The sequence below is a fragment of the Dermacentor andersoni genome, chromosome 10 (genome assembly GCF_023375885.2).
Source record: "Dermacentor andersoni chromosome 10, qqDerAnde1_hic_scaffold, whole genome shotgun sequence".
Taxonomy (NCBI): Eukaryota; Metazoa; Arthropoda; class Arachnida; order Ixodida; family Ixodidae; genus Dermacentor; species Dermacentor andersoni.
The window spans coordinates 126617785-126645229 of record NC_092823.1 but is presented as its reverse complement, the minus strand read 5'-3'; the positions used below and the strand labels follow the sequence as shown (position 1 = coordinate 126645229).

The 27445-nt window shown below is 46.2% G+C and overlaps 1 protein-coding gene across 1 annotated transcript in view; it reads right to left on the bottom strand.

The window, feature by feature from the left end:
- Positions 1–517: 517 nt before the first annotated feature.
- The window catches only part of Myo81F (unconventional myosin 81F), a 124817-nt gene continuing 97889 nt past the window's right edge, over positions 518–27445 (bottom strand). The window contains exons 32-44 of the mRNA XM_050192564.3: positions 27230–27363; positions 25770–25966; positions 25521–25652; positions 25254–25420; positions 24424–24582; positions 23545–23626; positions 22798–22913; positions 22539–22658; positions 20976–21043; positions 20122–20293; positions 18562–18645; positions 17003–17122; positions 518–15603 (exon numbers count right to left, since the gene is read on the bottom strand). Of these exons, the coding sequence (XP_050048521.1) occupies positions 15331–15603; positions 17003–17122; positions 18562–18645; positions 20122–20293; positions 20976–21043; positions 22539–22658; positions 22798–22913; positions 23545–23626; positions 24424–24582; positions 25254–25420; positions 25521–25652; positions 25770–25966; positions 27230–27363 (1824 nt within the window). The 3' untranslated portion in view covers positions 518–15330. The remainder of the gene's footprint in view (positions 15604–17002; positions 17123–18561; positions 18646–20121; positions 20294–20975; positions 21044–22538; positions 22659–22797; positions 22914–23544; positions 23627–24423; positions 24583–25253; positions 25421–25520; positions 25653–25769; positions 25967–27229; positions 27364–27445) is intronic.

Genomic DNA, 27445 nt, shown 5'->3' with positions numbered 1-27445 from the left:
TAAAACTCGAGAATTCTTTTTTTTTTCTGAGTGTTACGAAATGAGTGCGAGATACAATTGGAGTAGCAAACGATAATCAGCCGAAAGTACTAGTTCGAGAGAAGTGAAGTCACACAAAAAGATATCTAAACTCACAAACTCAATTTTTTATAAGCTGAGTTTCATACTTTCATACAGCTGACGTCAGCATGTCAAACTTAGGCTTAAGTTTCACTGGAGATAACTCAGCAAAATAATTACATATTGAGATAATTACCGTGCTAGCTCATTTTATCTTAAAAAGTTACCGCGAAAACTATTTAACCTTACAAAGCCCAACGTATAATTTTTTTTTATAAACTTAGTTTGATACCTGGTTTCAGGGCGGGAAACTTACCTTTGAGCCCATAATTGGTTCACTGACACGCTGGTACGAAGTTTCTAGTGCGCATAGCTCAGCAAACCAACGACCAATTAGGATAATTACTGTACACCTCATTCCTTTCATGAAAGAGACAGATAAAAGTACACCAGTAAATAAATTTCACAAGCTGTTTATTAAGTATATATTTATATATATATAATTATCAAAACACCATTTTCTTCCATAACGGTGCAAATCTTCACTTGACTAGGTTGAACTGTTCACCAAACCACAGGTCTTGTACACAGTCATTTTTTTTTCTTCCACCGTTCCCGCAAGTACATGTGACAATGTTTGGCATGCAGTGTACAATTGTTTCGCGCTCGTCCTTACTTTTTTTTTGTAGCGTGTTTCTTGTTGTTCCTTCAGTTGGGAGAAAAATAGACACTGAACAAACAAACAAAAACAATTCGAAAGAAACATTCGCAGCTTCCTTGGAAAAAAAAGAAGAAAACTGCACAATATACTGTACAATTTCACACTTACGAACGGCCACGTGATCGACACCAGCGACGTAAAAGCATTGATACGCCACGTAAACCACATTGCAGCCGCCACAGCAGAGAGACACAATATTTGTTCCTTAATGCGACGATGTAAATATCTGCTAGCCTTACAGCAGGGACACATTATTTGTGATCGTCCGTGTGGTGCACGGCAATTCAGATTTCTGTTCCTTTCGTTTTCACTAAATGGGAGGATGCGTTAGACTGCTTTCTTCGCGTTGACCAAGAATTTGGCGTTGGCTTGGACGTTACTGCAATTTGCGCACACAAGTCTACAAGAAGCCAGGCTCTGCGTGTTCAGAGTGTCAGGAAGCAGCGCAAATTATTGGGGAACGAGACGTACAGGACGCGTCCTCGAGCCACCACCCCACCCCTGTCTACACCTTTGCCCAATTTTCCCAGTTTGCAAACCTGGTGCGCCAGCTAGCTTTAACTTCGAGCGCATGCGCAGTTACTGTGCCCGCCCCGCATGTCACCTCCCCTTTTTTCCCCTTTCTTTTGCGCGTGTAAAAGGCGGTGCAGCATAAAGGGGAGCATGCTTCCTCATAAGTGACACGCCAATATTACAATTTCCCGTTCAAGAAACAAAACTGACCTTGCCTTCATATCGAACGTTATAGAAGAGATGTTTGACGAGGCCGACCGTTCAAGACGAAAAAAAAGGAAAGATATATTTGGTATATGTATTAAGGATGCCAGGTTCTAGCTTCGACCCCGTAAGTACCCGTTGGCTGAATGCTAACGCGCGTTCTCCTCCTTCACATTGCATTTCCGGTTTGTTGTATTTCCGGTTTGGTGTGTGACCTTACTACTCTCAGACACACATTCCGAAAGTGAGCCAGTCCTGCTCGCAGCAGACATTCGCCAAGCGAACGCGACTACACAGCACCAGTACGAGCGAGCAGCGACAAAAAAAAGTTCGACAGTATAGCAGCACCACCTATTATTTGTGAGCAATCATTCAAACCAAAGCGGGGCCGCCGTGTAGAGAAACGGTTGCACTATAGCCTCCTCTTCGAGTTGTAAAGCCCCTTATACTTCGTAAAGTAGCGCCACGCTTTAAAGAATGCCGCCTCCTCCTCGCGCGCTCTGGCCGACGCCGCGTCGCTATTGACCTCATAGCATCCCGTGGGCCCTCGCGCCGTGCATCAGCGCCAATTTTGCTTGAGAAGCGTCTACGGAGTGGCGAGGAGCGAATGTTGGCGCCGTTGCTACGCTCGAGCAGTGTAGGCGGCGCCACGGTCGAGGAGAGAGTGTGACAGGGAGAAGAAACGAGGAGGAGTGAAGGCGGAGGAGTAGAGTGTCGCTACTTTACGAAGTTTAAGGGGTTTTGCGAGGCTCGGTTGAAAATGCCATCTGTTGCTGGAAGCGCGAAACGTTGCGCCGGAGGTGGCCCCAGTCTCCACGCGAGCGAGTGAATTAACCTCCCGGAATTACTGCCATCGGAGTGTTAAAGATAAAGCATTTAAACGAACACGGTGAATTACACTACTCAAGCGAACACTTACCAGCTGTTTTATTGCGGTGAAAAGGTAAATTACCAGCCACAACTAATGACGTCTGCGCATGCGTGAACCACTAGACATCACTGCCGTACTAGTTATGCAGCATGCCGCGATCTTGCGTGCATACGTTTTGCTCGATAACAAGGATGTTTAATACTGGTAATCTCCTCTTCCTGATTCTGTTCCCGGCGATGATACCATAAAGAGAGCTCATCCCGAACACCAAAATATGTCATGTTATAAAATATTCTGTGCACGAAAAAAAATATCAGGATCAATTCATTAGATGTGTCCTTTGGCTGTGGCCACTGTGTAGTAATTACGGCAGTGACATTTTATCGTTCACTGGAATAAAACGGTTAGCAGTCGAGAGCTTGTGTTTTGCGCTTAACTGTTGGTGTTTATGCGAGTTTTAGTTTCTTCGCTCTAATGCGAGTAATACGAATGCTTATAACCAGCTGGCCCGACGGAATAAGTTCTCCCAGAAACGCTCGTCGATGCGCATAACATAGCTTTACGACCGGTGGCTGTTAACAAACACTTTGCAACAGGCTGTAGAGAGAAGGCCACCTCCGCGTCGCGCGTCTGTCTTGAAGATGGGGGCTATAGTTTCGTTTTTCTGCAAGACGGCCCAGAGTCCGGCCGCTCTGCAGTTGCGCGTAGGCGCAGAACAGTACGGAAATTATCAAATCTCTCTCCTCGGCAATTAGGACAGAGAGGATTCGGTTGGTAGCTAGGCGAGACGTCTATGAAAACAGAGCAACGTGACAGACATACACGTCGATGCAGGCTGACAGCCAGCGTATAGGGAGCCGATTCGCGACTACACGGAAAGCATCTGCGATTTCGCAAACAAGTCTTCGTAGAAATGTGTTTTCGCACAGGGTGGACACGGAATTACGGTGACTGCGTCTCGTGTTACTGCCTTCACTCGACCATTTATTTCGATCAATTAACTTACGGGGAATATGCGCAGTCCTTGTCAAACGAAACGAAGCCACTGTACCCACGGCCATAGCCAATTCCGGGACGTCTGGTCAGCGTCCTGTTGCATCCCACAAGCTCACGAGTGTTGTGGAAGCAAGTGTAGAACATCTTTTTTCCTCACCCATCGAAACTATCAAGCGCCATGAATTTCATGAGTGCTACGCGAAGACGCGACCGGGAATCAGACACACTCGTGCCCTTACGTTCCTTTCGACAGAGGCTGTGCATGAGATCGCAACATTGTGATCTTTCGCTTTTCAGTGTCGCTGCTGAAAATGCACTGATGGTAAGTGCGATCTGGATTATCAATGCATTTAACCAGAGAAATTTAGGACATGTTTCTCGAAATTGGTGATAAGCACATGCTTTCTGCTAAAAGGATGTTACTTCATCACTTCTCGATATCAATTTTGCGTAAATGGAACGTTTTCACTAAAGTGTATACGAATAGCAAAGTTGTTCAGTGAAGCTTTGCCAATCAGATAACCTCACCCTGCAATAAGTAATGTCCGCCTGTTGAAGCAATCCGGCTTCTGTGATGTAAATGCGCTATCTAGCATAAGAAATATTTAGTGGGTGTGTTCCCACTAAAAAATTATCGCCTGTTACTGAACTTTGCGACAGTGTCGTTAGGATCGACGTGTGACCGATCTACAGCGCTGCGACTCTGCTGTGGACACTGACGAGGCCATCATGTTTGACGCCTTTTCTGCGCAGTAAGCATGCGCAGACGTAACACTTCGATGCACTGTTCTGCGCCTACACGATAAGAGCAAGCGTAGATAGCGCACTACGTGACAGTTCTAGAACACTAGGGACACCACAATGCGCGGTATGCCTACAGTACAACATCGCAAAAGAAAAACAAACAAGAAAATCTGAGCGATTAGCAATGCAATGCCAAAACCTTCCCACATGCTACACGTGACCGTCTATCAATGAGCTTCGGCGACACTTTTTTTCCTCTGTGAACAAGCCACAAACATAATACAACGAAATAATAATAAAGAGACACTACTACGCACGAAAGTCTAAAAAAGATTGAAAAGACAAAAAAAAAAATTCGAAATCATAATAAACAGCGACTTGTTAAAAATAGATTAAGTATCTATGGCGCAATAACTTAAGGTATAGTTGCGAATTTACAACCGGCGTCAAAAGTATACGGATCACGTGATCCGAGAGCAAAAAAAGCTGGATATTTCAGCAGCCTGGGCATGTGACCTGTTATTCAGACCTCGAGCCTGTACTAGTATATGCCAACACCATGGTGTTGTACGGTCCCAAACTGCACTGGAATTCGTTTTCTCTGATCTTGCGCCCGCAAAATTCTGACGCCGACTGTACGTAAAACTGGCGTAAGAGACACAAGGACAATCGAACAAAGGATAAACCTGCATAATAAGATCGTTGGCCAACAGCTTTTCATTGGATGATAAACACTCCTCCTACAAACAAAGCCAACTGCAAGTATACCCACAGCCGCACACTGAGCAAGATTGCATAAAGTCTTCCGGGAGAGGCTTCACTCGTTCAAACCGGTCCCGAAGAACGCAGCTTGTTAGTATCCACGTACCATAGGCATAAATTGAAACGCCAACTGAGAATAACTGATCAGAACGCATGTTAGGTGTAATCGCTCTGTAGTCTTTTCCTAAGCATAAAGTAGTTCCAACTCTTGTACGTTTAAGTGCCAGAATTAAGCGACTGTTACAAATGCAGGTGAAAGTGGAAACGGAACACCGCATTAATAGTAGTTTCGGAATCATTCACGTTTGAATTTATGCTGCTAGTACGTACAGCCACCAACGAAGCGTGACCTGGCCTCGCACAAGCGTTCGACATAAGCGCCCCCTACCGCATTTGTCATTGCGCGCACAGTGATAAAACACACAGTAAACAGTAAACAACGGTTTGGTGACGATGCCATAGCAAGCACAGTGCGTCACGAACATTTTGCACATCCAGAGCGGAACGACGCAGTTTGAGCTGTTGTCGCTTAGGTGCAACCCTTCTAACACCGTTGAAGAAATATACCGGTGGCGTGACTCTAGCGTCCGTCGTCAGGTTTGTTATGCGCAGTCAAGTTTTTCTTTGGTCAACGAGCAAAACGTCTCGTGCATTTTCGAGCCACAAATTGAAGATCGGAGCGTGAGGAACGGAACACTCCAAACTCGACAGCAGCGCCGCCATGTCTGGTCTCGAGGCAAAATGCAGATAATTTGGGTTTCCAAGATGGCGCTCTCAAAAAATAGTCTTCAAGCAGCCTCCCACACGAAACTACTCTAAGCGCTCGCGCTGTCAGGTGATGTAACATGCCGCATCGCGCATAATCTCGGTGGCAATCGTTTCGCGTTGGTTTCAACAGCGGAGAAACAGGAGGGAAAGAAGAAGCAGACGACAAACAGCCCTGTGTGTTGTCCAGATTACGACGTCTGCAACATGTGTCGTCTGCACTGCTTGTCGTCTGTACTGTGCAACGTCTCGGACATCTGTACGGTGTGTCGTCCCTTTTTACCTTCCGTTCCATTTCGTCACTGTTTCAATTTTAGGTACACGCAACTAAGCAATAACCCTGCAGGTTTCTTTGAGAACGCGCAGCCAATCACGCTTCAGATATGGCGGCCGCATGTTCCGTTCAGGTTTAATTCAATGCGACGGCGCTAAAGTATTGCAGTGTTACGAACAAAATCAAATACATATCGCACCTAAGCACAAATACCGCGTAAATTTTTAGTTTTTTAAGAACTGCGCATAAAACCCTGCTGACAGCTGCTAAAGCGCTAAAGTTTGTGTTGCACGAAAAAAAGAAATGCCTACACGTGAGTATCAGTGCATCTGTGGCCGTTTCGAATACATTCAACTTCATCTACGTCGGGAGCGGGGTCTCGATAGACAACGCGACAATAAATATGATATCGAAGTTTAGGTGTATCATTATATTGTTGTGTACCGTCGTCGTTTCAATACTAGTAGTTATGTACAGAAGAATAAGAAAGAAAACATCAACAACCATGTCAAAGCTCTTCGTAAAAAGTCGTGAACACATTTTGTTTCTTTCACCAGACAAAGTGAGCATGCTTTTGTCAAATATATACTGCAGCATCCGACACCAGTTCAACTCTCGACACTTCCCCGTACCCTTCCCCCCGTCGCACTTTGACGAAAGTGGTGCTTTCTTTTTTTTTTTTACAATAAAAAGCGTTAGTATTCCGTCGTTTGCAAAACACGACACGGAGCTTATCTGTGACACCGAACTTTTCTGTGACAGCAAACCAGAGCTGATTTGCAGAGACGTAGTCGAGCATTCGTGCTGTTCTAGACCCGGTTTTCCCAACTCACAAACACCGCACGACGAATGTTTTTTTTTTTTTTGCTCGTGTGCTCAGTGAAAGAGGATAGAATAAATATATGTACAACAACTAACACAGGATTTTTACCTGTGTTTCCCCTAGATCCCATTTTTTTTAAAGAGACTGGTACAGCAGGCGTCGTTACCACCGAAACTGGAAGTTAATGTAACTGAGATACTACACTGCGCACAGTAATAGTTATGGCAAATTACGGGTTAGTAGGGGTAGTTAGCTGCCAAAGAGGCCAGCAGCAGTCACAGAACCCAAGCAGCACAGGGTAATCGAAGTGTTTGTAATTGTAGGGCGCATTAACTTCACGTTTTTAACCAAGCACCAGATGACGTCAAAGGAAGCACGCGTAGAACGTAAGACGAATGAAAAAAACATAAAACTCGATACTTAAACCAGTGGTGCGTTGACGTCCTACCACTGAAATAATATTCTCCTAATTACCGTAGTTGACAATCCTCAAATAAATAATTTAAAAAGTGGGTAAATAAGAAAACAATGTAATTTGATTTAAAAAGAAGCCCCAGTATAGTCATTAATCAACAAAGCCGCTAAACAAGGATATACTGGGTCATATACATTTAATTAATTGTATACTGGTTCGCCATGCATCAGAAACCAAAGAAGCCGGACAAAAGGTTTGAATTAACGTCTGATTAAGGCCCGCCAACCATATACAAAAAAGAATAAAAAGGCAACTTGTAGCTATGTGCAAGCACGGCCTAATGAATTTGCAAATATAGCGGAATAAACAATAGCAAAATTAAACAACCATAAGAATACACAGAAAAACACTCAGGAAAAGGCTGTATTGCTGGGCCCAATATAGTCTCAATATTTCTTTTACTTTACAGGAAAAAAAAGTGGCCAATGTAACGTCTGTTTTAGCGAAATATTAATTCACGGGGCTACCACACAAGTCGCGCAGATAGGAATATATTGAAAATACATCAAGAAGAAGCATCTTGACATTCTGTGAGGTATGTTCAGTACTTCTTTTGAAATGAAAAATGTTGCCAATGTGGCTCCTGTTTCAATGAAACAATTTAGTCAATGAAAAATTTCGTGTCTATGGAAGCTTCAGTACAAACGAGTAGTTTCAATTCATCGAGCACGACTCTATAACCTCACAATTAAAACACTTCAAAATGTATTTCTGCGATCCCCCTGGTTGTGACACTCCGTGGACTCCTCGGCAGCTTACGCCACATACATAGGACGCTAATCAATAATTAACTCTGATAAGAAATACATTTCGAAGGCCTGAGAGAGGCATACAAAACACGCATACACACTGAAAGCATTTTCTTATCATTCTTTTTATCTAGCGCACGGTTCCGATAGTGCACACAACGATATACGACGACAGGTAGCGCGATAAGTGTCAGGTGACAGTGACGTCACACAGGTGCTTCGTGTGGGAGCTACGCGCTAGCTTTCTTTGCCGAAGCGACTCACTCACAACAGTCCTGATAAGAAAATACTGCGGATTTGAAGAAAAAAAAACACTCGAGATAACAATACACTCGCGATGCTACACGAATATTCTAAAATTCCGCGGGGTAACTGGAGAGGGTGGACGTTGGATCGAGCATGGTACAGGAGTGAAGCAACTCTCGTGGATACATCTATCACGAAAATAAATTCCGGCACTCTGCAACGGAAGAGATTTACTCGTACGACGAATCTGTCGGCTATAACGAAACACCCAGACGTAGAGCTTCGTACAAATAAAACGGCGCTGTTAGTGTAAAGTTATATCTGCGAGTATATACTGCACATTCCACCTGGAAGCCTTTATGTACGCATTCGCTTCTATAGTTAAACTTTCCTAGAAGCAGTTTCTTGGTTGTGTCATGCAGGAAATGGGCGTACGGGGTAACTGAATTTCAATCGAATGGCGGCAAGAAATATCACATCTGTTCCATCAAAACCAAGAAGAATAAAACGCCGTCTAAATTTCTTGGGGAGTTTTTCCTTCGGGCCATCTAATGACAAAGCTAGAATAAGTGCATTTATATTAAAACCGAAGACAAAAAGAGTTCAGTCTCACAACCTTTTGACACAGAAGCTGTGGCACTGGAATGTATATAATCCTGTTACGGTTCAAACATCAAACATCGCGGATAAATACTTGGCATATGTCGTTTTTTTTATAATTTCTTTGTGAGTAAATGTCGTGTTGATATGCTCGGAAGGGAAAAAAGATGGATACTACACAGGTTGTTATTCGCGCAGCACCTCCTGTAAGACTTGAGCAATAAATCATTCGTTAATGGCTTCGGTCTGCTAAAAGCTGATCTCCCCAGCGTCGGAAAGACTGACGTGCAAGCTACGAGTATATACCGTGGCGAAGACAGAAAAAGAAGTCTGCCTTGCAAGGTTGATCGCTGCACTAAAATAACGATAATGCTCACAGAGATGCAGATGAATAATCTTAATATCGAGAAATGACATGCACTTAAGGATTTTTCGTTCCGAGTATTTCAGTTTCAGGGATGTTTGACAAATTGTTGCACAAAGACCTACACGAACACTGCTGACCCACTTCATATTCACTGAGTAGCAGGGTTTGTCGCTTTTAGGACAGATGCCAAAAAGCAAAGCTTTTTGGATTTGAACGATACTTCTCATACTATTTCAAATTTGCAAACAATAATTGAAGATATACAACATGGCAGCGTGAGGTCTGTAGAATTTATACGGCAGTTTATCTGTATCTTACGCACGCGTGAGTATAAGGCGAATCGTATGACCTTCCATATGCTGTGAGACATCTCAAATGGTTCTACGTAAAATTCATCACCGGACATCATTCGGTGAGTTCTACGTTATCGGTATGAACCCAATGTCCATTTAACGAACGTAAGAAAGAGACAAACGCATCCTAAATCTTGTGAATTGATAGTCAACTAAAATATAACATATTTAAGTACATTGTATTTAAACGCCCTTAAATATCTACACTAGACTTGGAGAAACGAAATGACAAAAAAGGGTAAACAATTATTTTGAAAATGTTTTCCATCGTCACTTTCAATAGCTAAGCGTAAAGCGTTGTAAGGCTGACTTGAGGAGATAAAAGGTACAGAGCAAGGCTGTTGGAACTTCTTGTGCGACGAGTTCTCACATCGGCACCCAAAAAGAGAAAAGTGACCGTAACTATCCAGGTTAGCTGCAGTGTGGGGTATAACTGCTTATGACAGAATGATCGAAAATACTGCGTACCAACGTGCCTGGTTACATCAAGCTGTTCGTAACCACGTGGACACCGGGAAAATAACGGACATAAGTATATACAGTCATACAAGGTGCGCCACTTAGTTGCACAAAGCTGAACCAAGAGGAATTGCAGCAGGTTATAGTTGTGGTGCTTGCCAGTGCTGTACGCTCAGCCCTAAGGTTGAACTAGACACATCACGCTTAGCCTTGCTGGAGACTGGTGCGATGCCGAGCAAATGAAGACCTGTACGATATAAACGGACGCCTTATCTACGCGATTCTGCTCATGTGTCCATACGTGTGTGCAGTTTTCGAGTTATGTTCCCGTTTCCACTTTTTCAAGTTCGCGTGTCCCGTAATTTGGCGCAACGTCGATGAGAGATTTCGTTTTTTTGGCACAGTTATTGATTCGAAGGTTTCAATCTCCGCCGTCCTTGAGTAATTGTAAGATGACGCGTAATGAAATTATGCTACGACGATGTGACACCGCGAAGTCCGTCATGAAAAAATGCATCAAACCTACCGCATGCATAAGACTACACAACTAAACTATATATGGCTAAGGGCTACTCACAAGAAGACGAGTATACTTTGTGCAGAAAACAATCTACCGGAACACCGTAAGACGACTGCCCTACAAAATGAAATGTAATCTCCCCTCCCCTCGCCCGCGCTTGCACAACCGTAAACTGCGAAATAATTCGCGAGCTTCACTACGACTCCGCCCAAAGTCACAAATCTGAACATGAAGCTAGAGTGTTACAGCTGGAGAAACGCCCTGGGACTTCTAACGAAACCAGCGCATCGCGTGTCCAAGAACCGGCCTGCACGACGCTGTTCCTCACTCCTACTAGCCGGTACTGCAATGGCGTCGCATAGAAAATGAAACCACAACTCACGTAGCTGTACGCTTACGTTCGACGGCGTTCCATAGATTATCCTACTGATTCGGACATTTAGAAACTCTACTGAATGTGCACGTTGAACACTTTTATAAGCTGCTCTCTCGAGAGAGCCGTCACTGTTTGCGCTTTGTGAGTCACTGCCGTGTGCTAAGTACTGTGCGGATATGAAAATCTAATTCGCCCACTTCTATCTCATCGTTTATTATTTCAAGCCAGCAAGACACCGCTAAAGATTGAATACGCCGTGTACAAGAATTGGGTGCGATTGCTTGAACGCACTGGCACCACCGGACAGCCTCAAGAAATGTCGCAACTTTGAATCTTGCTCGGAAAGAACAAACATTCCTGCAGGCGAATGATCGAACGTATTATACCAGACGGTGAGGTCAACAACCGCGCTGCTCAGTTCAGTTTGCTTTCACAAAGACCAACGTTGCATGAAATTAGACCAAGAAATTATCTACGTGCTGGCTAGTTTGTTCGAGCAACCCTGCATGCAAGTCTCGGCTACGGTTGGGTTCAATGTGGCAGGGAACAACTGGCATTCCGGCGGAGAAATACTCGCGCAAATTCCGGCTACACCTGCGGGGTGAGTCAGCAGTATAGCTACATGTTTGACACGTAACATTGCACCGAGTATTGCACCTACCGAAAACAAAGCCCATCTATTCAATCCCGAATATAAAAAATGGCGATTTCAACTAGACCTTCTCTCGACTGTTGAAAATTGTGCACTGTTTAATGGCTCTTACGACCATCACTACGCAAGAACTTTGTTCATTACACCATGAAGACGTGGTCACGGGTATATGGCATGAATCTGTCTTTGAGTGGTATGGCTGAAGAAAGTAATGTTATCCGAAAATTGCATTCTGTGGACCTGACAGCTTTCTGGTCGTTTTAGCACGTCAACTACTCTACACGTCAGCAGCAATCTGATAATTTTCTACTCAGAGACACATTGAAATCTTGACACAGAGACCAGTGGCGTACTTAATGTACGCAGCAACTCCAAGCTCCGGGCGCCAACTTTTACAACGCTATGAATAAAAACTAATAAAAGCAGCATTAGCCATAACTTGTAGCCATATTTGCGACTCACCCCACAGACGACAATTAAGCAATACGCGATTGCATTCAGCAACCAACTGCTAAATAAAGTTTTTTTTGCCTTCTCTTTTTGTTACGTACGTAACGTGTTCTCTGTCATATTGAACCAGGCTGAACATGCCTTTTGGCGAAAGGCTCTAACCGCAGGGCACGTTGCCATTTTTATCATTCATAAAAGTAAAAAAAAGGTATTACTCGCAATCAGCGCACTATTTACATTTCGACGCACTCTTGGTTGAGAAGCACTTGCCGAGAAAGTTGAGCCACCAAGAGTACTGCGCTCACAAATTTCATTGCCGAAGAGCACTTTCGTCCCAGGAACGTAGGAAATACTTTAAGGTTAGTGCAACGAGAAAGTAAGCCGTATGGCCTTTCTCCGTTCGGGCACCGTCCCTATATTTCAAAACCTATATGTATATGCATTCCAGACTTCTACAAGGATGCTTCTTGAGCATAAAATTTGCAGTGGCAGTCACGTGCTAGTTGAAATAAGAAACAATTATTCGAGGCTAAATACGGCTGCGGAATTAGTGTCTGAAAAACGAAAGGTACCTCTAAACAGTGAGACTTCGAGTTTTGCGTTGTTGTGAACTACGTTTACCCAAGGACGCACAAGAAAGGAAGAGTATGAAAAGGCTTGAGATGAAAAATAATTTTGCCGGACGGGGCATATCTGAAAAAAAGAACGAAACTAGAACTAGAAACGTTCCTCTACTGAGCTGTTGCTATGGAAACCACAGCGTGAAAGAGAAACTTTAGAAGGACAACTTTTCGTTCTTGTGACACAAAATTATTCGGCGATGTTGTGTGTGTAGCTTGAGGAAGATCGGATGGTCGAGTCTTTTCATCTGGAGTATTTTTAGTTGATATTGTCTTACAAGATTTAAAAATAATTCAATTCCCCTTTCATTTGGAAGTATGCGATACGGAATTCTGGCCCCACTAAATTCTACTGACTTGAGAGTTGACACGCTCCTAGTGGCAAAGCGCAGAAGCAAAGCCTTTATAACGCGTGAGCCACAAACAATATAACATCACCTCAACACGAGCTAAACTGTAAAATATCTTAGACGATGCTGTGCAACAGAGTAAATTTTTTTTTCACGTGTGGAAGTTCATTTAGTAGGGCAGTGAAAGTTTTCTGCGCCTTCTATAAGGTCGACCATTTGAAACGTCATGCTGGCGTGGCGTGCGCCTACGGTACCTTTAGTAAAATGCTCGTTGATATTCGAATGACTGCGTATACAAGGGTAACTTTCCGGTGCTCGACTTCAGCGGTGTTTCTTTTGGAGACGCAGTAGAGGCACGCATTTAACTCGCAATTAATCGCCGTTACCTCTGATCACCTGTGCAGCTGATACACTTAGCAGCTTCCCCTCGCCCACGATGATCAAGAACGCTGACTTATTTCTGATCACAGAAACTCAGTGCCACGCGTTTTCTTCAGAAGGTATATTTGTATAGTCTCGTTATCTTGGAGTTCCGATCGTGAAGTTGTGACCTCCGCATACGTCCTGTGGGGATGGTCGTCGAGACCCTTTACAACTGGATGGCAGCAGTGGAATCAACCAACGCCTCATAACTGGTGGCAACGGTGGGGGTGGACCAGCACTTACATCTAACTGGATGTCAGTGCTAGGATGATCGACCGATTACTGTACTGCGCAAGCGCTGTACGGGACGTGTAATGTATCTGTTCGGGGCTCGACTCACTTGAGATAAAACAGTTGTCACTCGAAACTTAAGCCTAACGTAAGTGCTACAGTTACCTTACGTGCAGTGCCAAAACGTGGCTAGTAGTAGTAGCTCCGATGTCATCTTCTGATGTGTTTAAAACGAAAGTTGTTTGCAACTAACATGTGCACTCGCAAGCAAACGTTTGCAGACCAACGGTGCCACGAAAAGAATATTTTTGCTTCGTAGCCTGGCTACATCTACTAAAATCAACTGGTACAGCCTAAATATCCGTATTAGAGCTATGTAATGTCTTTCAGGAGTTTCAGGTTGCAGAGTAATACTTGGAAAAAAATGTTTTACCGATTCTGTAGTCTCCAAACATTTACTTGCCAGTGTACACAGTGTCGTTATACGACTCTTCTCGAAGAAATTTATGAGCAAGACATTCATCGTATTAGTATTTCATCACTGCCACAAGTTTCTAGGCCATGACGTAAGCAGAAAACAGTCAAACATCGAAGTATGTGCGTGCGCTACTGTCCTATGACGTCACCAAAAGTAGTAGTCAGAAGACTCGAATTCCACCAGTTAGCAGACTTTTACTTTCCTGCTCTGACTGGACATAAGGGGTTCTAACTACGCCCTTTCTGATTGGCTCAAACGCAAACACTGCAGAATTCTACAGTAACATCTCGGCATGAGGACAGCAGCAGCACGTCAAACCAAAGCTCTCAACGTGAACCATTGAAGTCGATCGAGTGGAATTTGAACATCGATTTCCCTTTAGTCAAGACATGCGCCAAACCCTCGACGGCATATTTGGACGCACACTCAAACTGAAACGAGAGGATGCAGCGCCGCCAGAGCAAGAAAAGTAGTGACAAATGACTGTACGCCACATATCCTCATAACCAATGATCTCGTACGATCGTATGAGATGGCATATACTGAACACATATGGTTGGTTAAACGAGATTACTGGACATGCGGTATATATGGCATATCAGATTTCATTGACAGGTCTATATCATGTACTGTGCCATGACCTCCCAGATCGCGGACACCTGCAGCCCTCTGCTGGATCTCAGAGGAGCGCGCTTACAAATTTTCTCCCACGCCAGAAGCTGCTGCGCATTCCGTCTGCTACGGCTCCACTGAAAGGCATGTTGCCGCCGACGAGAAGATAGGTACGTAGTTCGAATCCCTCGCGGTTATGTCCTGGGAGTTTTCTTTCTTTCGCTTCTTCGCTCAGCGACAGAAAGCTATTTCACTTTTTCCCCGCTTCTTACCTAGACTAACCCCACGATTACCCCTATTTACACATCTCGCAGGGTGTGTCGTATCCCCCCTAGGTCCTAGGTACTCCCATAGGTCAGCCCACAGGGTATGCTCGATTCGTGATTTTTGCGAGCCAGCCACGGTGGCTTGTGCTTGAGGTGTTTCCGTAAATCGGAGCCCCCCTCCAACGACCCGAAGTCGGCGACTGACCGGGTTTTTTTCTTTACACAGCACCGCAACGACATCGAAATCGGCGTCTCGCCCGCTCTTTGGAATCGTAGCCAACTGAATTCGTTGGAAACTGAGCAGTTTTGCGCGGAATAGTACATATATATGTATATACGCCGAACTGCTTGCTTGTGCCTCTGAAATTGCTTAGACAAAATCCTCGCCGACTAGCAATGGCGGAGGCGGTTTGTAGAGGATGCTGACTGGCCGGGTAGCCACGGGCGGCGGCGGCGGCGGCGGTGGTGGCGGCTCCGACCCCTGCGGAGTCGCGTCCTGCTGGCTGGTAGCGCCCGGCCCTTCCTGGGTGGCGGCGCTCGCATCGGCGCTGATATGCGGCGTGTGCCACATTCTCTCCGTGGGCTTTCGCTTCATCTGGAGCACGTTCGTGTAGTCTTTGATGAGGCCGGCGATCTGCAACGCCTGCAAAGTGAAAGTCGATTACACGCGAGTCCAAGACATGTTGATGTATTAGGGGGGAGGGGGGACCATGTACTCCTGTATAGCACTGATGTGCCTGCCGCATCAAACACACACCGCTGTAGTCTCTGAGGGCGCCACTCATGCGGGGCGAGAATAAGCTCATTTGGGGTAGGGTATAACGACAAAACCTTGGGTGCGATTCTGGACGTTGTCGAATTCACCGATCTGTCAGTTCTGATTGGCCCAGAAGGCTGCTACGGCATCTCTGATTGGCTCAAGATGCCACCGTTACAGAACTTACCAATCTGGCGGAATTCGACAATGTCCGGAATAGCACCCCTTACCACCGATAGGTATAGCCTAACAGCATAGAGTTTGCTATTAAAATCACCGGAGGGAGCTGTGGGGCTGTGATCACTCAGTTATTATGGGAATGACGGGAATAATAGATGGATTTGTCTAATATTTCTGTTTGTGGATTCAGATGTTCTTGTTTCGTTATTTAATGCGCTTTAGCCTTCTAAATTTCCAAGCAACCATGTGTTTTTCTCTTTCTATGCGTATGAATGCATTCGCAATGAGTGCGAATTATGGCGATCGTGTTTGTTTCCTTTCTTGTCCCGCCCTCGCGCAGTTCACCCAAAAGCGAACTGCCGTATATATAATGCGATGATATTCTGAAAATGCTAATTTCCCAAGTCGCAGAGCCGTTTGAAACCACAAGGATGAAGTTTAGGCAAAATCCGTGTATTACACAACATTCCCACGCTGGCTAAAACCGTCTCGTAGACACTAGCGCCAGATATCCCCCTAGTGAAAACTGTAGGAAACTTTATGACGGCACCAAAGGGGCGCAGCCAGTGCACGGCGACGGTTGTCTACGCTCTCGCAACAAGAGAGATCAAATGCATGGCACTGTGGCAGTGGGCCATTGGCCCACACGCTTTCCGGAGTTACTGGGCAGCCATTGTAAGAGTATAGGCCGTGGCCTAGAACTCCGCCTCTTTTACTTTCCGCCGTCCTGGCGTCACTTCATACGCCTTAGACAATGTAAGGCACGCACGTAACAGTATTGGGATACCTGTTATTGGCGGAATGACGAAAGTGTAAGCTTCTTCGAGTTCATTGAAATTTGTTGATTTTCAGGCAGTATTTGTAAAATAGTTTGAGGCATTATTCAACTTCCTACAATGAGTATCCAATTTTGCTTTCTCTCAAATGCAACAAACTTCATTGGAATCAATCCAGTGCAGCTGTCGTAATGACAGAATTTCCGCATTTCACATACCTCCGTTATAGATTTGGCCTTCTCTCAAATTTATAAGCCGAGAATCAAGACATTCATGATGCACACACGACGTGTGACAGTGTCACAAGGGAAGTTTGACAGGGCGCATACCTGATTGGTAGTGAATATGTACTTGGCACCCTTCTTGCCACCTCCAGTGACAATCATGAGACTGTTCAGGGATGGGCTGTAGTTTATGATGCTCTCGTATTCACAGGCACACAATACATTCTGAAAGACAAAAGAAAGTCGTGACCTTAGAACAGGACGCGGAAAGAGTGTCTTGCGTAGACTTAAAACTCTTCGAAGTCTCTCGGATACTTACACGATAAAGTATCACATACATGCTGAAATGTTTATCATTATTTTAACACTGCTCGCATAGTGCTTATACAGATGACATGGACACTAAAGATGAATATTAAGTCAAGCTGTATTAGCAAACTGCGCTTGCGCAATATCAAAACGTCCATAGCCTTGGCAAATCAGAAAATATAAAAAATACGAAAGACAGGTGGCGACGTCGTGCTGAAGTTCTCGAACCAGCTTGTTGTGACGTCATACGGCTTTTGACAGCACTCTCTTTCCAAGCACTCTCTTTAGCGGTTACACTGCATTCTAAAGGAACCAAGGACTCGACCTAGAACGTTCCGAGAACTCAAACTGGAGCCAAAACAACAAAACGGCCCAAATACGAGAAGAAAATACCTCGAAATCAGTGACGTCACAGTGACGTACAGGTGCCGAGGTTTTGGATGCGAATCTCAAGATGTAAAACTGCTCGGCCTTCACTTTGCAGGCGTAATTTATAAATTTCCACATAAAATGAACAAAACTAGGGTTTCGAAACAGTACTTTAAGAAAGTGCTCTTTTTTTTTCTCGTTCGCTGCTCCCAGGTAACCAAGCCATCAATTCAGTGCACTTTTTTCCCACATCCCACTGATGTGTATCCCGCACAAGCGCATTCCACTACATATCAACATTCTCTCTCTATCTCTCTCTCTCTCTTTGCGCACAGCCCGAGATTGGAATAACGTTCCTTCTAACATAGCCCTCGTCACCGACATTTTTCGTTTTGAAACAAAGTCACGCCAACCCCACCCTGCCCCGCCATTTTTTTTCTTTGCGGCCCACTCCTCATGTGATGTCCCGATTCTCGGGACATTTGAGCTATCATGAATGAATGAATGAATGAATGAATGAATAAATAAATAAATAAATAAGTTTACATAAATGCAGTACTGCTTTTCAGTGTTCGTTTGAGAAACGTTATCGAGTTTATTTATTTACAGTAGGGGAGGTGCTACATAAAGGAGGTTAATATGAGATTATACAGAAAAGGCACAGTATAAGTAACAATGAAAAATTATGCTAGCTTATTAATTTACACATCATAATAAAGAAAGAAATAGTGGTAGTTCAACATAGAAATCCAATCATGCACTTTTCAATACACAAGTTAGGAATGATAGATCAAAACATACACAGTTAACTTGCAAATATCGTATTTATACAACAAAAGAGTCACATGATATAATAACCGCAAGTTTCGTGGTTTAGCCGTAGTTAACTAAAGCATCTCTAAATTGAACAGGATTACTTATACAAACAGTAGATGCAGACAGATGCTGTTAACAACAATGAACCATCGCGAAGATGTCGTTCTCACCCTGGTGCGCAGCTCAAGCAAGTGCACGCCTGCCTGGTCCACAGCGAACCACAGTGTCTTGGGCCAGGACGATGTGTAGGATTGCTGCAAGTAAGTGAAATAAAGAAAAAAATAAGACCGATAAAGAACCACGAGCTCGGTGGTCCATGGTTCATCCGCTGAGATCGGAAGTGCGCGCACGCGCGTGAACCCGCCGCGGTTATGAAGAGAAACAGCCGAGTGAAGCGGCCTCTAAACTAAACGAACACTGACAGGTCCACGGCCATGCACTTGCGAGTTACGGACGCCCACGAATTTCATCGCTGAGGCTATATCGCCCAAGCTAAGTGGAAGAGCTTCTCACAACCGTCGATTCTTCACCACCATCACCATTCACCACCCAATCAATCTACCCCGCAGGCCAAAGGCCCTCGACCCCGAGATGTATTCAACTACCCCGCTTTGCATCAACTGAAACCGCTGTGGCCGTGCAAAACTTTTGCAATCCCGTGAAACCGCCGGATATTTTGCTTCCCTGCAGTGCATTTGGCATGGCTCGAAACCTAATTCCGTTATTGATAGACCTCTGCGCAATGTGCCTCTTAAAGACATACTTCAACCACATTTTGGATCGCGTAAAAGCCCTAGTTGAAGAATCTCATCAAATTCAGTGCAGTGGTTGCCGAGAAAAACGATTTCCCCTTTCCCACGTATTTAGAAGCCGCCGAGCTAGACCTTCTCTTAAAGGTGGTTAACAGGAAAACTACGCAACTACAAGTCCTGCTGCTCTGTCAAGATTGCTTTGGTGGTATTATATACTACTCATTTATAACAAATTTAGCCAAAATTGAAATTATGTTGCCGTTGGCCTTAAATATAAACTACTTTAGGTGAAATCTATGAAGAATTCAGTGCGAGCTACGCCCACAAAACCGCACTGAAACGGTCCCCTGCGCCTCTCTCTGCGCTCGAAAATGTAGCCTCCGAAAGACGCCCACACGGTGGTAGGCGGGATACTGAAAGTTTGCCTCTACCGTGACGTCACGTATGGCACATCTGTAATAGTTCTCCTAGGGTTGGAGAGCAGTGCACATCTTTGCCAAACAGTAGCGAACTGGGCGAGATTGTACCGGTTTGTTTTACAAAAAAAAAGGCGCGTGCAACGAGGGACGAGGCGAAAAAGTAAAACAGGACACGTGCCTTCTTGCCTTTTTTCCTCGTCGTACAATCCCTTCCCTAAATTTATAGGTCTGCCTCGGCATACCTAGGTTGTCACCAACTGTAGAGAGAGCCCCTCTGAGCTAGCTACACTCGCTAGGATTGTAGCGTTGAACGCTGCTGCAGGGGTCAGCTTACAATGGCAGCCTGCCCGGACTAGAAGGCCGTTAGCACCTTCTGCTGGGCAGCAGCTCTGACTGACGCCTTTGTAAGGCGATCCGGGGAGAGACCACGTGACAGCGGTTGATCGCAGGATTCGCGACTGGGTGCTGTTCTGGCGACCCTTTGACTATTCTCCTATCCGCATCAAGACCGAGCAGACTGTGCCCGCGTTAGGACAGAAGATGCCCACGTGACACTGACCGTGACCTCGAAGATGGTGGCCCGGTGCAGGGGCCACGACTGGAGCAAGGCGAGGAAGGCGCGTTTGCTCTCCTGCACATTCATGCCGGCCAAAGCCTGGTGTTGCGTCACCACGTGGTCGGCCGATATCATTTTGAGCAGCCGCATCGGAAGACACTGGGCCATCACTTTTCTGCAAGCAGAGAAAGAGAGAGAGAGATTCACGTCCACTCGTCTGGGCGTCGCCACCGCTTCGGTCTCGGTGGTCGTAAAATCTCGGCATCTCTCCACGCTCCATGACTCCAAACTATAATGAAAATCTGCCCTTCTCGTTGTCCATCCGGTCACTAGGTACAGGCGTTAAGCCTTCACTTCGCAGCAACAGTCGCGACCGGAAGTTCGAGCAAAACCTTCCCGTCTCACGACCGTCTCTTTCGCCTTCACATAAACGTCTCAGAATAGTGCCATGCATGTGTTTGCAGTTTGCTGGTTGCTTTGACAGAATTATTATTGTTATGGCTCTCGCCTCAGTCGCGAATTCGCTAGCGGTCGCAATTAGTGCTTGCAATGGTCCGTGAGACCTCTTGTATGAAGCCTATTATGTGTCATATGAGCCTCTGAGATGTGTTATCAAGCAAAAGTTATTTGCGATGGCAAATTATACTTTGTGTTTGCACTCATTTGTACCATCTTTTCTGAAGCAGTTTGTGTGCCATGTCAAATAATGCGAAAGTCAGAATTAGGCGGAAGAAGAGGTCAAAGTGCGCATTAAAATCTCGGCGGCAACAGCAGCAATTGAAGAAACACTACAAACCGTGCAGACAAAATTAATTTGCAGAGTAATGGTGAAAGACCCAAAAGCAGAAGTGACTTGCCTATAGTCAACAATTGCCTCTCGGAAGTCCCCGTAGTCCAGTTGAGCCTTGAGGGCGCACAGGGTGACCTGGTAGCACCAACAACAAAATCACATGAAGAAAAGAGGGCCGCGTTAGCAGCAAACAGCTGCTCCAGCTAGGACAATGGGTAAGTCTCTGCAGCGCTCGCCAAAAGATGACGTTTGGTGCTTATTCAACAACTTGCACACGACTTAAAAGTTGAACTGTTTATTTGTCGTTCATTTTGATTATTTGTCCCCTTACTCTATCTAGACGGTAAATTAACGTGTGAAAGGGTCACGACAGTCCTCCACATAACAATTTTAAACGTGCCCGGACTTCTACAAGAAGTAAATCGAGCTCCTTATGTAAGAGGAAACAGGTCGGCTATCGTAAAAGTATGCAACCACATGTTGCCCGGCAAAGTAAGGGGGAAAGGGAAAGAGAAAGAGAAATTCTATGGAAGGAGAGAGGCAGAAGAAAACGAAACTAAGCAACGATACACAACTCGACTCGATACTTTGATTTCACTGACTAGGTTTACAAGAACACGACGTGTGTGGGTCGAGTCAGAAATCGAATGACCGAGCGCGACGTGACCGCGTTTACATCAACTCACTTCCGACGAGTCTGGACAACGGCGACACGCAGCGTCGAGCCGAGACATCAACACGTTCGCACCGGGCTTCCGGTTCCCGTATGCCGTCTACAACGGCTCGCCTTCATTGGTTTTTATCGTTACGATTAGATTGCACTGCACGGTGCCTTGTCGTAGCCGTGTCCTGATACCATTACCCGCTGCCGGTGCATAAATTGTGACGTCGCAGTGGTCCCGCGCAAGTTTCAGCACTGGCGGGTCCGACCCGTCCGCGTTTACGCGCATGCTTCAAGCGTGTCGGGCTGGGTCAACATATACCCCATGCAGTCGGGCTGACTCAGCTCGACTTGACGCTCGTTCAGCCCGAGCGGCTAGCGTTTTTACGAACTCGACAGGCCAATTCCAACCCGACAAGCCGACTCGACCTGCTTCTGTCGGGTCCTTGCAAACGCCATTAAATGGCGAAGATTTGAGTCCGAATTGTCATCTGGCGTCATAAATAACTTACACTCGAATAATAATGATATCTAGAATTTGAAAGGAAGCCGGTTGATTGGACATACAAGGAGTCGAGGGCTTGACGTTGCCTTGATAGTGGGTGAGTTGACTCGTTCAAGTCGTCACTTCATGGTGCTTTAACTCCTTGGTTCAGAATCAAAGAGCCATGACAGGGATTTTCCATATTTTCCATTACAAAACTCTTCCTTCACTGTAAACTCTCTATACCGTTTAGTAAAGTTTAAAGTCGTGATCGACTGATTGTACAAAGCAGCAACTGACGTAGCATGGACTCCTCCCCCCCCCCCTCCCCAACCACGACCGGAAAGAAGTGCTGTCTCAAGCTCGGACTTTATATTCCAGGAATCCGTGCCAGAGTCGAGTCGCCAGCATTGGGCGACTTTCCGCTATCTTAGGATGAAAACCCTATTTGCAGAAACAATGTTCTTGCGAAAGTGTCCACTCACGGCTTCATGTTCCGTCACCGGGAACCTGTCCAGGCGGATGTTGTAGACAAGCTGATGGAATAGCAGCTCTTCCTCCACGGGATCACTCAAGTCTATGTAGGCGTCAAGCAGTAGGTGTTTCTGCGAGAGGGCAGGAGCGCGGAATGCGATGATTCAGTACAATGTTTCTGTTTGCAAAAGAACCTCCCGCATCCTGTCTATACCGGCAACTAAGAAGAAGGTATTGAGGCATGCGAGATCAGTTGCGGTAGCAGCATACCTTGAAAAGGAAGTACTGTTGCTTGTTGGCTTTCGCGGTGCCCTGCTGGCTTTGAGCCCAGCGTTCCCACTTGGACATTGCGTCGGCCATCTTCTCCTCAGGCAGCATGGCTCGCTCTAGGAAATAAAAAAGAAAATATCAGAAAAGCAGGCGTTGGATGTACCTTATAAGTCACAACTGCCAGGTAACTTTTTTGTGAAAAGAGCATTATCAAAATTTTGTATGGCAGATAGCCCAATTTCAGCTCGTCAGCTGGGTTGCTTGAAGGGGGAGTAGATTACTTCAACCACGAATATACGCGGTAACAATTTTTTATTAAGCATTCACTTCATGTGATAAAACGACAGCGGATATGTGCGACCCAGCAGGATCAAAACCCAATTCCCAGCTAAGCTGTTTCTTTCAAAGAAGTTGACGACGACGATATATGTAGGATGGCGGTGACATATTGTTGGTTCTGGAACAACCGCGCTTCACTGTTCCTTGAATTTGCCAGTTTTATTAACCTTTAACTACGACTGCGCTAATTATCCCACGACCATGAAACATTTCATACCTGATCGTCAGTTCCTCAGATATATAAATACTATGTAGTTTCAACATATTTCTCTTAGGCTGCTCACAAGAACGATTGAAATTGTGCACTGAGCATTACAAATGCCACGTGCACATTACGGACGCTCAAACTTGGCACCCTTGAACATTAGTGCTTTGGCAGTGAAGAAACACACAGATGGAGGAACGTACCGGTCGGTCCGATGACCTCGTAGATGGCATATCCTTCGGCTGTCGGCCTTAGGTTGATGCGCGCTTTGAGCATGGTCAGCATCTGCGCAAGTGTATGACGGACAGTACAATAAGATCGAATAAAGTTGGTTCTACACACCAAAGGAAGATGAGTTGGCAAAAAAAGGGCCCTCCAAGCCTTGACAATTCACGCGCGCTGCGTTACCGACTACAGTCTGCTGCATACAAAATGTTTCCAATCGACGGCGAATGGCGGCGAAACTTGGGGGATCTTTATAGATGATGGCCTTGACGGAACAGAACCGGACGGGGCTTAGGAAATGGGCTTAATTGTTTGTTTTTTAGTTCGACCTGCGAAACGTAATCTAGACCGTGTAAAGGGCACAACACCACGATACCACGACAAGACACATCGAATATACGTATATGGCGCTGTGCTTCCGTGCGTTCTACGTATCTTTTGGTGTTCTTGTGCTTTAATTTTTCGACGCTGTACATCGTTTTTGGCAAGAGAAAGCGAAATGAAACCGATCAACAGATCCTGAACGGCCGAGAAAGATGTAAGGGTTGCTGCTTGGTGCGTGAGCTCGAAGATGTCTTGCAAACGTGTGCGACCAAGAAAGAGTACGTAAAAGAAGAGGTAGTTGTCGGAAGGACACATGGCTCTACAGCATTGCGTACTCTGTACTACTACTAATACTACTACTACTACTACTACTACTACTACTACTACTACTGCTGCTGCTACTACTATTTGCGTTGCGTGCACGATTTCGCTGGTTCTACCAAGACTAATACTTCTGGTGCACGTTCTACGCCGAGCGTTCCGCGGATCGAATGAATTCCCACACATATATACAAGCGGGCCCGCTCGCTCACCTCTCCAGCCGACACGCAGGGGTCGAAGTCGACGTTCTGCACCTGGCCGTCGAGGAAGTGCACCTTGGATCGGCAGGGGTGTCGCCGCGTGGTGCACGAGACCTCGTCTCGGGACGGGGGCCACCGCCGGCCGCGGGTCTCCAGGGTGCGCATCAGGCACTGCGCATGCGCGCGAGAGCGAGGGAACGGAGGATCATAGACGGGCAGCAACACAGCGAGAAACGCATGCGTAAAGAAACAACATCCGATCGTAAAGCTGCCGGTCGTACCAGGCGGACGTCCAACAATATACGTCCGAGTCACCGGCAAGTTCTGACAATTCGGGCAGCCACTTGTCCGACACGTCGTGCAATATGTGTTGGAGAGATGTTCGTATAACTTACTAGCCGCGGTTGGCCTTCGGAAAGAGAACAACGTGTTTCAAAAAGGAGCGTGCAAAAAAATGCGCAGAAGAGATACGACGTTTGAGTCTAGCGCGCATACGTGGTCGAGCGCCAGAGCCCGAGGACATTTCGCACTAAACAAATGCGCGCTTCCCGATATGGGCGAGTTGGTTTAGGTCCATGGCGTGGAATTTCTGCAGCGCTAAGCACTGAATTGCGGAAAGAAAGGTAAAAAAAGGATGAAGGAAGAAGGATTGCAAAAGGACAACGCGAGCGCTCGTGTTGCCTTCTTGCAATCCTTCTTCCTTCGTCCTTTTTGACCTTTCTTTCCGCACTTAAGTGCTTAGCGCTGCAGAAATTTCACGCCATAACCCCGAAGGTGGTACGCCTTTGCAGCCAACCCTCGATCGCCAGCCCAAGCTCAAAGTGTCAACCAGGCACGCATACCTTCAGCGCGAACTGCGCGAACTGGCCCTCCTCGGTGACGACGTCCATGGCGCAGTGCCGCAGATGCGCGTGCAGGTATCCCAGAATGCGTCGGTCCGTCGGCGCTGCCACGCTGCACAGCAGCGACAGCAGCTGCCAGTGGCGCACGTTCACGCGGCTGTTGGGGTCTGCACGGACGGCAGCAGACGATGACGTCCGTTGCTCCGATCATTGTCTCTTTATTGGCATTTACGCATGCAGTTCGCCTCGTTAGCCCAGCCTGCTTACCTGGGTGGTCAGTGGTCTGCTTGATCAGCTGTATGAAGAGTTCGTTGAGCAGTACTTCGCGTGCCATGCAGCACTCGATGATGGACTGCGCCAGCTGGATCAGATCCCGCTGGCCGTGCCACTCGGTGTCCTCTGCACAGTAGACAAGACTCGCCGGATGACGATGCCGATCGCGGACGGACTGGAGTGTTGTCATTCCGCGAAGGAAAAGAAAAAAATTACGAGAAGGACAGAAGCCACGCCGCTCACCTTCTTCGAGAAGTCCGGAGAAGATGAGTATGGAGGTGAAGACCTTGATGGCTGTGCTCTCCCCCTGTGCTTCGGCCATGACCAGGAAGCTCTGCCCGATGGGTGTCTTGCTGAAGGCCCAGTAGGTATGCTGGTACGACTTGTAGCCTTCCGAGCTGTACTCCTGGCGGAGCTTGTCCAGTCGATTCCTGTTCAGCCTGCATTCGGGAAGGCGTACGGGGCATCTCAAAGAAAAAGCCTTGAGTGTTACCCGCCAAAACAACGGTTGGTGGTCCGACCACGACAACCTCCACGGCCGGCACGTTGAGGATGGGGCAGCTCCTCCTAATGGGAAGGGTTCCCATGTTCTCGCACGTGGTTAGCCACGTTTTGCCGCGGCAAACTCTATGGACTCCCTTATCTCATTCCCTCTGAGGAGCTTCTCAGGTGGCCTGCTCGATGCATTAGTTGCAAAAAAAAGAAAGAAAGGAACGCTTGCAAGCGTAATGCTTTGCAGTGTACACGCGGTTGTCGGCCATTGCTTCGTCGAGCTTGATCCGGACCGCGGTCATTCAGCAGGAAGGCGTACACGGCGACGGCGATGGACGGAGTGCCGAGGTATATTGCCGTCGGTATACCCCGCATTCACAGGGTCAACGATTATCATACCAAGCGAAAGCCTTGTATAAAATATGGAGACCTGAACGCTCTTACGACCGGAGTTCATTTCAGCCAGTGCGCAAGTGGGGCCTCTATTGCTCCCGCCAACAATGCTCTGGATAAAGGGCAGCGCCTTTGTCCTCAACCTTCGACATATACGGATCACCACCGCAGCACTGCCGCGCAATGCTAGTTGAGCTCCTGTCACACAAGGTCTGGGCCACGTATACCTTGACAACCGTCATACGTCTGTTGGCAAACACAAGCCTGACCGGCCATGTAGCGCGTGTGTGGAACCCACATGTGGGATCCAAAAGTAACAGGAAAAATAAGAATTCAATTATAGATGTATACACAGAAGCACAACGCAATTTTCGAAGAAAATTTACGCAGGGTGACGCGGTATTCTTTTGGCTAACGACTCTTTTTATTCACGGGGAAGTTAAATTTGCGACTGCTAAATGTAACCACGAGATTGACATAGACAATTAGGAGTGGATGTTTTAAAGTCGCATAAGTATTTGAATACTACGCTTGAGTATAGTGGCACGTGCCGCCGTCGCGTTACAAATGAGAATCCACTCATCAGCATCATCAACGTCATATCACAAACTAGTGACACATCTGGAGCGTCATTTGTTGTTGGTATATATGTATACTATTCTGATAATAACACTTTACTTTTGGAAAGAAAAGGTCCCGTGTCCTTCTGCACACCATATGTGAAAACAACTCTCGCTATTCAGTAATTCACTTGTAGAATTACTGTCACTTTAGGAGTGCACTGCAGCCAATGTCCTCTGTTTGCGACATGGGCTCACCTCCTCAGGGTGCTCCTGAAGAGTCCAAGCGTGGCCACCTCGGGCTTGTTGAGCAGGCCGCTATCCACCAGGGTGCGCCGGCAGTTCATCACTTCCTGGTGCAGCTTCACCCGGTCTTCGAAAGCCAGGCGGCCCTATAATATGTGACCATCGAAAATCGAGGGAAAGGGAAAAAGAAAACTGCAGAAGCCATCGAAGATTGTTGTCACAAAGTAA